This window comes from Mus caroli, chromosome 19 (genome assembly GCF_900094665.2).
Source record: "Mus caroli chromosome 19, CAROLI_EIJ_v1.1, whole genome shotgun sequence".
NCBI classification, from domain to species: Eukaryota; Metazoa; Chordata; class Mammalia; order Rodentia; family Muridae; genus Mus; species Mus caroli.
Window position 1 is genome coordinate 51,961,935 of NC_034588.1, and position 12,770 is coordinate 51,974,704.

General features: G+C 45.3%; 1 protein-coding gene across 8 annotated transcripts in view; it reads left to right on the forward strand.

The window, feature by feature from the left end:
- The window catches only part of Vti1a (vesicle transport through interaction with t-SNAREs 1A), a 308,059-nt gene that overhangs the window by 177,318 nt on the left and 117,971 nt on the right, over positions 1-12,770 (forward strand). For 5 of the 8 annotated variants that reach the window (XM_021152364.2, XM_029472448.1, XM_029472450.1 and 2 more), the window contains 2 exons: positions 4,323-4,393; positions 5,041-5,102. In XM_021152364.2, the coding sequence (XP_021008023.1) occupies positions 4,323-4,393; positions 5,041-5,102 (133 nt within the window). Of the gene's footprint in view, positions 1-4,322; positions 4,394-5,040; positions 5,114-12,770 lie in introns of all 8 variants that reach the window. The other 3 variants (XM_021152368.2, XM_029472452.1, XM_029472453.1) reach the window with 1 other exon arrangement.

Below are 12,770 nucleotides of genomic sequence, written 5' to 3' on the forward strand. Positions count from 1 at the left end.
ATGTAACGATGTCCATAGAGGCCTCTTCTAACCGTCTGACAGTATGGATGCTGTGCTGTGTGCTTTTGTTACCTTCACTCACCCAGTGTGGACCACTCCGGTAACCTACAGTTAAGGTTCTTCCTTCCTTCCTACTCAAGCATCTCGTGTTTGCACTCTACTCGAATAAGCTCAGAAGCTGTTTCTTCATGGTCTGGAATTCCATTGTGCCCCTTAGAGTTTCCTCTTACCTGCTGAAAACCCATTTCTTCCCCATTCACCTCCAAAACTCTGTCTGGTTACCCTGTCAGCTGACTAAGGTCTGTTGGAGAGCTTGTATCCGCGACATTTTCTCTGAACTCCTCTCTTTCCTGCCTTTTGCATGTCTTCTACATGAAGCTGCGTGGGTTCTGGTGTGGAAATTGCTGGGTGTGCTTGCCTCTTCAGCATCATGCTGTGCTGTGCCTGGACCATGGCTCAGTTAGAGTCTTCCAGAAACCAAGCTGAGGGGCTGCTGAGCTGCAGCTCTTGTTAGACAGGCTTTATCCGTGGCCGCTAGATTCCTGACCTGTGCTGCTGATGCAGCTATAAGAGACAAGATGGCTTTCCAGGCATGGTGGTGTGCACCTGTAATCACAGCTCTGAGGGGCTGAGCATGGGTTAAGCCGTAGTTTCAGGTGTGTTGTGGCCACACCAAGACAGACTTGTCTCTAATAGTGTGTTGAATACAAGCAATATAAGGAAATGTGGGAATTCTCTTTCAGTCTGGCCTCCTCCATTGTTTCTTTCTTGGTGCATATAGATATTGAGGGAGAATTATCAGATCAAGCAGCTTAAACTGCTGTGTAGTGCTCAGCTATGCTGTGTGCTGTGCTCTGAAAGTCTGTGTGGTCATGTAATCTGCCTGGTTTCCCTCCTGTCTATATCAGCAGTACTCAGAGTAAGCAACTTACCCTAGCGAGGAGTTACTCACACTCTCCTGTACGAAAGGCTTAGATCTCTAGAATTCATCAGAGCTTTACTGCATCTCCTGTACTTGTCTTCCTTCCAGAAGGTTAGCAATTCTTGTGTCTGGTTTTTCTTGTTTCCCTGGAAGTTGTCCTGGATTCGAGCACTTCCTCCATCTCAGTAGAAGCCAAAGCCCCTCATGTCTTAAGTCTCAAATGACGAGAGATGGTTAAAAAGAAAAAAGAAAAAGAAAACCAAACCAAACAAACAAACCCTGTCTTTATGTAAACCACCTTCCCTGAGTCAGGAACTCTAAGGAGTCTTCAGTACTGAGTGTAACCCTTAAGTCTGGGGCACAGGACCAGACCCATTGTCCAAGGACACATTCCAAATGACAGAGAGACGGGTCTGGAAGGCTGTGTTCACCCTCTAACTGCAGCTTTCCAAAACAGCATGCTGTCTCCCCCATGTTAGCCTCAGTAGCCAGGAGTTTCCCAGTCACCTGTCCCAAATTGAGATTGTTGGTATAAATACCATGCATTCACCGACTGTGCAGTCTCTCTCTATAGTCCGTGAAGCACGAGTTTCACCATAGCTGAAGACAGCTCTGCTGCGCGTTTCTGTACATACATGCCCAAAGATGTAAGTAACAGCTGGGGCATTGTGGATGCCTCTCACTGCTCCTGGATTGCTAGTGGAGTTTTCAAGTGTCAGGAAATAACCTTGTGTCCTCTGGGCAATTGAAAGAAGACTTAAATGGCTTCCTTCACTTTCAAAAATAATTTTCTGGAAACCACATCCTTAACGAAGGTTGTAAAAATAAAGTTAAGTACAGTTGTGCTTGGGAATAATCAGTACCTTCTGGAGAATGTACGGCTCATAGCATAATGGCTCAAATTGAAAAATATATATATATTGAACTTATCAAATGGAACATACTGTGCTGAATTAGATCCGAGGCACCGTTTTCTTCAGCTACATTTGTAGCATGATGTTAACTTGAGTCACACCTAACTGTTCCTGGGGAATATTCTAATTCATCCCTTTCTGAAGTTCAGATCTAGTTTCTTTCATGGGCTCACTTGTGTTTGCCTCATGATGGATGAACACAGCCTGTCAAATGTTTTTATTACTTTATGAATGAAGAGACATGATGCTCTCTGAGATATGCACTGCTCAGTCCAGATCTTATCTACAAGGAGATGCCAGGCTGGTCCTGCAGGAAGCGTCTTGCTGGATTTGTGGTTACCTATTTCCTTCTTAGTTCCGACCAGAGACAGGAAAGCATTGAATGCCTATTGTATACTCTACAAAGGGATGAAGAGGAGACATGGTGCTTCCAAAGGCCCCTCGCAAGGGCCGTGGCCTGACTCCATGATTGATTCTGAGTAATTGTAAAGACAATTCATTTTACATGTCTGAGAGCTGTATTCCCGGGATGAGTCCCAGGACCTCTGTGGAGAGGATGGAAGGACAGGAAGGAAGTCTTCCTTCCAGGAATTCATTTATCACATTGTGCTGACATGTAGAGCTGTGGCATGCCGAAATCAGTTTTATTGTGTGCTTCCCATTGTTTCTTAACCTCAAGATGTTTAATGGTCAGAAAGATGCTATTTATGAAGTGTACATGTCTTAAACTGCACCGTAAATGCATTGCAGCTGTTCGTACCAAAGACCTCAAGACAATTTAAGGAACTAAGGAGTGTAGACGTGGCATGTCACAGTTGCCATGGTTTCAGGTCTGTGCACTTGAATTCTTTCTTTCAAATAATATTTATTAGCTTTATCTTATGTGTGCAAGTATTATTCTGTCCGTATGCAAGTCTGTGCACCACATGCAAGCCGGGTGCCTTCAGATTCATGGGACAGGTTACAGATAGACAGCTGTGCTGGAAACAAATGACTGTGTTAAAAGCAATCTCCTCTGGTTTGCTTTGTTTGACACACAAGTTTTGCTCTCTTTGTGTCGGTTTTGTCCATAAGAGTTATCATTTCTAATCTACCTGCCTGGGATTTTTCTCTACTGATGTATTAAAATACAAGCTAGCAGCTAAGAAATCACATCCCACCCAGGAAGCAAGGAGTTTGTGGGTGTGGCTTATGACTCCAGGAACATCCCTGACTCTTGACTTCCTAGTCCACTCATTGCTTGAATAGAGGACTATAGATCAGTTCAGAGTGGAGTTTTCCCCTGGAGAACCTGGTAGGCTCGAGGCTCCTATACCTGCTTTCCAGCGTCGCCTTCTCCAGGGCTGTGCGGAAGAGCCTGAGCAGGAACTGGAAACCTTGCTGGGACTTAAATTTTTTTTTAATCTCATTCTTTCATTTCTTCATTTCTTCCATAAATACTAACTGAGGTGTTAGACACAGTATCAGTAACCTCTTCCATTTGTTTGAAATCATGTATTATTATATGGTCTGCTTTGATAGGAAGTAATAGTGTTTTCCTGAAATAATGATTTGTACCATAGAGTAATGTGTAGAACACGAGCTAGGAAGGCATGAGGGTGTGACGGGTGCGTGTGCAGCAGTGCATCCGAGCATTGTTCTGGCACCCGATCCTGACAAAGGCAAGTCGAAGTTCTTTCTCGTAAGATAGGCACCTCCTGGGGACAGCGAATGAAACTGGGGGAACAAAATCATTCAAACAGCTGTATATACGTAAGATCAGGTCATATGTAGTGTTTTGTTAAATATCTGTAGTCAGAGCAGAGACTGCCAAGGGCCATCCAAGCATATGAGAGATGGTAACAGGGGAAATCCCCATTGCAGGCAGCAGTATGGCTTTAACAGACGCTAAGTGGTATTTGGGTCTAAGAATTTGGAAGTTGAACTGTCCCTTACCTGATTTGACTCAAGAATCTACAGCAGCTAATAGAACATAAAAGGGCTCTTGCTCCCAGGAGAAAATGCTGTAGGTGAGAAAAGTAAGAGTCCCATGCATTGAAATCACAGTTTTTCTAAATGGATATTGACTTACATTGGTAAACAGTGCCGTAAGAGAGAACAAGACCCCTCCAAGTTACTCTCAGAGTGTAAAATCCAAGGCTGTACTCCTCAGTGATGAAGTACTCAATCATTACACCTAGGCCCTCCATCTTGCTAGGAATTTCCTGGAGTGACCTTGGACAAGTCACATTACCCCTAAGTCATTGATGCCATATGGGCTACAGTCTCCTTGTTGGATTTTTAAAATCTCACCTAGTCATCCACAAGATGGGAAATTTATCAGATACTGTATTTCAAATACATTAATTAAAACTTATCTGGTATGTAAGGCACACCCCTTTATTTGGTTCTATATCTGTGATCATCCTAGTACTTTGGGGGGTATATTGAGTGCTCTCCATGCACCCCAAGATGCCATTCTTTACATTTTCTCTTCTTTTCCATAGAGCAAATCGGCCAAGAGATGTTGGAAAACCTGAGTCATGACAGAGAAAAGATACAGCGGGCACGTGACCGAGTGAGTATACATCATCCCGCTATTTACATGGTCATAAGTGAGAAGGCATGGATAAGAGGCTGTTGGGATGGACACAAGATAGTGACAGCGTAGCCATGAGGATGTGTGTGTGTAAGGACAGTCAGGTAGGTAGGTGGCCATGTGGAAGAAGAGAAAGCAAGGGCTTGAGATGAAGGGAAAAGCAGCTGGCTCTCTCCTCATCTCCGAATGCCCCCAAGTAAATATTTAAATAACTCCGTGACTACTGAAAGGAAGCCACTGAGGGAGAGTTTGGAGTTTATCAATCTTTCAAAGAACAGAGATTTTGTTCTGAAACTGGCCCTCATCTTCCTTGGCTTCATTCCGTTTCCATTTCTATTTTTAAGACTGTGCATACTCATATTAAAGATTAATCACCACAGGTATGGTGAGCCCTTTGTGTGTGTGAGGCACTCATTTTTAAATCTGGCTCAAGCATCCACCGTCAAGCTCCTGGAAGCCCTCCTAGAGCTCTTTAGTCTCTGGAGCTGAGAGTCTGTGTGTGTGTGTGTGTGTGTGTGTGTGTGTCACTGCTTGGCTTTCTCCTGTGGAGCTGTGACCCTTCAGCAGATGCCTGAGAATCATCTAACTCCATTTTCCTCTACTTCCACCATGCTGTCCCCACGCAGCTCCGGGATGCAGATGCAAACCTGGGGAAGAGCTCTCGGATTCTGACGGGGATGCTGCGAAGGTAAGAGCCAGGTAGGGAGCGAACATCTGTTTTCCTCTCTTCTTAACTGTGTTTTCTTCCTTCCCGCTGGGACTGAGCCAGCTGCTGGGATCCTGCCTCTCCCTCCAAGGCTGGGTCAACACCCTTTCCAAATAACAGAGCACCGAAGTTAACCCTTTCTTGTCAGAGACATATAATGGGTTACTCAGATTAGAGACAAGCTTGAGCTGAGGGGCCTACCTCAAGCTATGGGAAAAATTAGGGTTAGACAAGAAGCATTTTTCTATAGCCTGAGGAAGGCCCATGGCAAGAGCATGCCGACTTTCCTCTCACTTCTGACGGCGGAAGTGCAGGCCTGCCATCATCCGGAGAACACTAGGTACCGGCTCTGCTCTTTGTTTCATTGCTGAGAAGGCTGCTTGGGAAACAGTGTGATGACTCAGGTCGATACTTAACACTGATAAGAATGTCGCAGGTATCAGAGTAAGCTCAATCCATTGGGCACACAACAAATGTTTTAAGCACTGCTTGTGTAACTAAGCTTTGGTTGATGGAAAATATTCGGATAATTTAAAATGGTAAATGAATAAAGATAGGTCATAGTCTAAGTCTGTTCCACTCTTACTTTACACCAATGCTCTAAAGAGTAAAAAGACGGTTTACCATGGTCATGCGAGCGTGGAACTCTGAGTGGCTAGGCGAGGTGGACGCCGAGTGTTGTGAGGGAGCGGAGGAAAAGCCAACCCTTCTTTTCAGACAGCTGTATAACACAGCTGAAGCCCTCTCTGCTTGTTGTACATCCATGTACAGCAACATGCTAAAGCTGTCTGCAATGCTAGAGGTTCACTGCGTAAGACCCAAATAAGTGGATAATTGTTACTTGTTGGGGCTGATGTGATTTCTCCATGACACCATCAGTGGTGAACCTGCAGTTCCCAGTGTGTTACCAACCGAGCTGCTTCCCACCCTTTCCCTTCGCTGGAGGCGCCATCCCAACTCAAACAAAAACCTGCAGGGCCCTGCTTTAAGAGCAGTGCATAAGTGACCTAAGAAAGACTCAGAGTCCAAAGAGAAGAGCACTAGCAACTGAAGGAATGCATCAGTGCCTAAAGACAATAAAAAGAAAGAGAGCTGTGCCTCCTGCTTCCCTGGGAGGCCCCTGCGATATGAGCTGTAACGAGCCTTCTGCATATGTCTCCATTTTGTCAAATCTCATTAAAGAGTCCTCCTGCTTTCTGTCGATTGAGCTGTCCAGAAATCATTCATCATTTTTAGTGTAAAAAAAATCATGTGGTTATTTAAATAATATCATATTAATGTTAAAGTTCAGCTGTCACTTCCTGGTATGGCTTAATCAGATGTAGCATTTAGGAAAAATAGTTTATTCTGGCTCTTCGTGGCTTTCAGGTTGGCAGATTCAAATAAGGATTTATGGCTTTCTAAACCCATGTGCTTCTGCCCATGTTTCTGCTTGATGTACCTCACCCTTGGTACAGGACAGTGCAGACAGTTGTCTCAACAGATAGAGCATCCTTTCATATGGTGTTTGAATAAATTTGCAAGTCATTTAGAGCGGGTAGGAGCACCAACAGTCTGCACCCATTGGGCTTTCTGGAGGGGAATCACACCCCCAAGGTGGCTTCCTGAGGGCTGCCAGCTACTTGGGCTTCCCTTTGTAAGCAAATGCAGCTCTCCACTTTGTCACCTCCTTTTGGAATGTGTCCTTTCTCAACCTCTCAGTCATGACCCCTTTGAGGGTAACATATCAGATATCCTATATATCAGATATTTATGCTATAATTCATAATAGTAGCAAAATCACAGATATGAAGCATAAAAGTATATAATTTAATGGTTGGGGGGTCACCACAACAAGAGGAACTGCATTAAAGGGTCATAGCATTAGGACCATTGAGAACTACTAAAGGTCTAAAGGAAGAGCAGAAATAAAACTCCCGAGATAGACAGCACCTTACTGTGCCTGACTCAGGAATACCCTCAGGTCCTTTGGTGTAACATGTAGAACAGTGTATTTCGCTAGAAAAGGCTGGCATGTGGATATCCGCCAAGACACCATGAGAAGCACCTCCAATCAATGTATCAGTGCTCTAACTCAGGCATTAGGAGAGTGAGGAGTGGTGGCTTAGGGGTTTCTACTTACTATCCCAGATGTCAAACAGTTGACTTTCTGTTGGAGGAAATGCAAACATCATGCCAGCTACATCATTATATGGGACTTATTTCCCAAAAGTAAGTCTCTCAGGATATGGGCCCAGTGGTCATTTTCAGACCACAGTCTTTCTACCTCAGACCCTTGCTGATGTCTGTCCTCCCTCCCATCCCCCGGTTCACATGGCAGTCGCTGCCCAGCACCGAGGGAGGGAATTGCAGAACCCACACTGGACACTCCTTTTCCACACTAACACTGCGCATCACAGCCACATCGCGTAGCAACAGGTGCTTCTGACTGAGGGGGGAGGCTGGTATTAAACCCTGGGCTCACAGTTCACCTTCACAGATGTGTGAAGGAAGAGAATGTCTTTGATCATGCATTTACCTATGAGTGAATAAACCCATTAATTTTTAATATGGTAAATTCTGTGAAACAAACACAAATACAAACCAGAGAATTCTAATAAAGAAAAGTTCCTGGTTGCTTCAACTTTTGTTTTTAAAATTGTACAATGAACAGAGATGACAGGGCATCATCCGTAATCGGGGCCAGGTTGCTTAGCAATGGCTAATCAATCGGTCATGAAGTCAGGAGGACCCATGTTCATCTTTACCAAAGTCTGTACCTGTGTCTACTTAGTCATATATGAGAGCGACCAAATAGTAAGCGGCATTTATAGGACCCGGAGCCTCTGACCCACCCCACCCATGCCTCCCGGTCTTCTGTTAGCTTCCTGCCTCCCTGTGTACCTCTCTTTTCTCTCCCCTCTCCCCCTGCTTACTCATGTCTTCAGTAAATATTTAATGTCTGTGTGCACAGCCCAGGGACCAGGAAATACAAACACATCTTTCTTTGCTTTTATGGTGCTTCAGTGTACAGAGAATATGTACACCATAGAAATTACCTCATTCTCAGGGAAACTGCTTGAGCCCTCCACCTCTGACTCTTCCTTGCAGATTCCTAAGAGGGCTCCAGAAGCACCAACAGCCAGAAAAAGATAAATTAGGGAAATAGAATATGGTGTGTTTAATCATAAACTAAAAATGTTATGCAGAAAAGGATTGCCATGCCTCGTTTAGTGAACTAGCAACTGGTGCAGTCAAACAGAAACTCTCTTTCATGTAGCTACACCGTCTTGTCAAAGGAAGAAAACAAGGGAGAAAACTGTTCCATTCAGAATTATAAGAGTAAAACATGACATCAGAGTGAAGCCATGGCTGATTCCTGGAAAGTCATTTTTCTTCTCTCTTGACATAGATGGAAAGCTACCTCGGGACAGCCTGTTCATTTCCTGGCCTCTAGACAGACTTTAAATAAAGTGGATTCAGATAACAATGAAAATAGCCACAAAACAAATAACCATTCATGTGATAACTGGGGCCACGGAATGGATTTCTCATTGAGCCTCACAAAATTCCGTCATTGTAATTGGTTGTTCTCGGGTGGGTATCACTGGGGGCCCAAGTGTTTCTTCCTGTGTGTAAACGCCCATGTGCGTGCTAGCAAGCATGTATGTTTTATGCATCTTACTAGAAATCCTTTCTTTTCTTTTTTAACTTGGATTCTTTTTGCTGTTACTGTTGTTTTTCAGGACAGGGTTTCTCTGTGTAGCCCTGGCTGTCCTAGTACTCACTCTGTAGACCAGGCTAGCCTTGAACTGAAAGATCTGTCTCCCTCTGCCTTCCGAGTGCTGGAATTAAAGGCATGTGCCACCACCACCTGTATGTATCTGGGATTCTTATCGTATCAAATACTGGTGAGAATCAATAATAATATGAGATTTTCAGGACTTTTATTTAAAAAGAAAGGAAGTTATGATTCTGTTTCTTTTACCTCTGAAAAAGTAGATAGTAATTCATAACTTGTCATTAACATCTTTTCTAGAAATACCTGTATTCCTGTAGAATGTAGCTAAAGTGTAGTCTGGGAGCTCCTTTAGCATGAAGTTGGAAGATATGTTACAACTATAATTGCCAGCTGCATCATCTGTGCTGGTGTCTGGGTTACAGCAGGAAGCAGCTTCCATTTGATGAGCTCGGTGTCATATACTTTGACAATGGCTGCCATACATACAATCAGAGTGCTCCCGTTAACAGTGAACTCTGTCTCCCAGTGGCTTATAGGACCTCCTTTCACAGGGCCTTGGCAGTGCATCTTCTACAGCTGACCTATGAAAGACCAAAGGACTGTTGCAAATGCAGGGGCCCTGCAGCACTGCTTGTAATATGTTGCTGAGTATGCCTGTCAAGTGACTTGAGCCTGGGGAACAACAGCACCTATCCTTACAATCACAGTTTATGTCTACACATTGTCTGCTTGTGTAGGTAAAATGACAGACAAAACACCAACGTGCAGGCAGACAATTCGTAAGGGTAGGTGTAAGATCAGTCTACTGCAGACACTTGGTTTTCAGGTCAAACAGACTTATTTTACATAGGCCATGGCTAGATGTTTGTGCTGCTGTAGAAGGTGACTCTTCCTTGACCTTAGTCCACAGCAAACCCTGTGCTGTGTTCTGGGTGATCTTGTCGTATCTGAGACTCAGCAGGGCTTTCAGGGCAGTGAGGGAGGGGCCGTGGGAATGTGCTCCTGGGTCTCGCGCACCAGAGGAATGGCTTCTCCCGAGCGGATCCCTCTCTTCTCTCTCACCGTCACCCTCCATTCCCTAAGTGGTGACAGGTGTACACTGACATGGACAGCATCTCAAGTGTTTCAACCTGGAGTTTCTCCAGCCCCCAGTCAACTGTTCCTCCTCCATATAAAACACTGCACTTCTGCTCATTCTCGGGCTTCCGAGGTGGGACCTGGGCTAGGTGCATGCAGCGACCAGAAAGGGACGCTTCTGTCTTGGCCCTGTTTGTGACTAAATGTCCTGCTCATCCCTTGGATTGCTGCCTCTTCAAGGCCAAAATGGTAGTGTTGCCAGCAAGTTAAAGAATAACTTTGTTTCCCTAGTCAGATTCTTCTAGTAACCTCTTGTGTACTGGGCCAGGCCCAGGATTCACGATTAAAGGGTCATTTCAGACCAACCTAGGGGGAAAGACGTTGCCTCAACAGATAAGCAACAACAACCAAAAAGTAAACATAAAAATAAAATAAAATAAAATAGCCAGGCTCTTGCTCTGAGGTCACTCACCGATACACCGAGGCTGCCACTCCTGACTAGCTCTTACAGAGCGAGCCCTCATGCATATCTGCCCCTGTATTGTACTCCATGCCTGAGACCTGATTTAGCCCTAAACCACCTGGCATTGTCGTGCTGGAGAGAGGAGAGTTCCTAAGGACGTCAGCAAGGAGAAGATCCAGGCTTTAAAGCCAGCTGGTTTCTCCGAGCAAACTCCAGGAGGTTCCTGATGACAAGTTCTGCCTCAGAACAGTTCTCAGTGGCCAGTAGCAGAGGGAGAGCAAACCGGCCTGACGTCACAGTTCCGCTGCTCTGTGACCTTATATGAGTCCGTTTCTTCTGTGAAATGACTGCACACTAAACAAATCCTTTGAGTGACTGCACTTTTAACATATATTGAAAAATGAACACTTGAATAGTATATGTGGTCAACTGTCCCTATGTTCCTTGTGGCCTCAACAGTCCCTCCTAGTTAGTGGGTACAGTACTAGCAGGTGTTAGGTCTTTGGCCAGTGTAGACTTACCGCACCTTCAGAATGACTCAAGGGCATATTTTCATTCTCCTTTTAAGAAATACATTGAAGGGCGTGGTAGCACAGGCCTTTAATCCCAGTCCTCAGGATGCAGATGGACCTCAGAGAGTTTGATGGCAGCGTGCTCTACTGGCAAGGTGCAGGCCAGCCAAGACTATATATATATAGTAAGACCCTGGAGAGAGAGGGGTGTGGAGGGGAAGAGAGACAGAGAGAACTGGTTGCTGGTTGACCGGTTGATGAGTGCCAGCATGCCTACCTCCAGTACCTGCAGTACCTGGATCCCCCTGTGGCCCACCCGTGGACACAGTGGGCAGACTATATTTAGTGGGTGTATTAAAAGCATAGGATAAACCCCACTAGGTCCTGCTCTTGGGGTGTACTGTAGCCCCAGTGTGCCTGGAATGCCTTTAGGGTTGGCCGATAAAAACCCACAGTGTGCAGCAGAAGCACCCGTGCTCCCTCTTCCTGCCAGTGCTTGGCAAATATCATGGTAAGAAAATGTTATTTTTTGCGTCGAGTGCTGCATCACCTGGGGCCTTATCCTCGCTGGAGAAAACAGTTCCAGTTTTGTTTAATTATTGAAAAACGACATTCTGTGTAGGCGTGTGCAGAAGAGTTAGGCTGTGGGCTCAGTCGGCTGCTTGCTAGTATTAACCTTTTGCCAGAATCTTCTCCGTGCCTCGATTTCCTCTCTTATAAAAGTAGGGACTGCGATAGCCTCTGCCTCGTAGACTCTGACAGTTAGACAAGACAATGAATGCATGTAACAGTGCCTGTGACTCATAAGGGTCTCAGGAAACGTGTGGTATTTCCATTACCATCAGTGCTTTGAGGGGGGAAAAAACCTTGAGAGCATTTGCTGACATCAGAGAGTTATTTAAGAGGGTTTTCGTAGGTGTGTACATTTTAACTTGACAGTTTACGCTCACAAAAGGTTTTTAGAAAATTATGAATTAGTAAGTGATAAAAATAAAAATCCTGTGATCCTTTCCTGATACCCCTCTTTCTCTCCCTTTTTGTAGGCCCTCAGCTGCCACAGTGCTAAACTCCCCTAGAGTACCCAGGCTTCTGCAGAGCTAAGCACCTGCAAGCAGTTGATTTTTCTCTCTCACATGGAGGAAGCCCCCACCCCACTCCTTCCCCGTACCTCTTTCCCGCCTCTTTTATATGTTAATGTATGATTGGCCGATTTGTCCTCCACAATTCACAGTGAGCAGTCTCCTGCTGGAGGAAGGCACCTCACCCCCCACAAAATTGTTCCTCCGCAGCATCATCTCCACGATGCCAGTGAGCAGACCGGGTCCTGCTCCTGTGGATGGTAATCCTCCACAGCGCTGGGTACACTCATCCTTTCAGAGCTAGCTCTGCCTTTGCCATTCATACTGGCCAGGATGCTCTGAGTATAAGTGACAGAAACACTGACCAGACTGGCCACACACACACACACACACACACACACACACACACACCTCAGGCTGAGGAGAGATTTGACCTTAGATACCCTGGAGTTAAAGGCTCAGATGATGCCATTAGTCCTGAGCCTTGCTCCTGGACACTCACACCTCTCTGGTGAGGGGCCTGCCACTCTGTGGGAACCAAGTCTTGCCACCTTCTTTATTTTCTCTGTGACACTCCATGAGAAGAGCTATGTATGTGGTTTATGTGGGGTGGGGTGCTGGGTGTCCTTAATGCCATCTGAGTGACAGCGTGGAGTCGCACTGGCTCTTATCGGCTCTAGTCAGATAAGTCATAAACGTGATGTGATGTGATGTTCCAGAAAAGGGATCCTGTTCTGAGGACAGACACAAGATTGACCACATCGAACTCAAGAGAACAGGCTGGCAGAGTTACACATC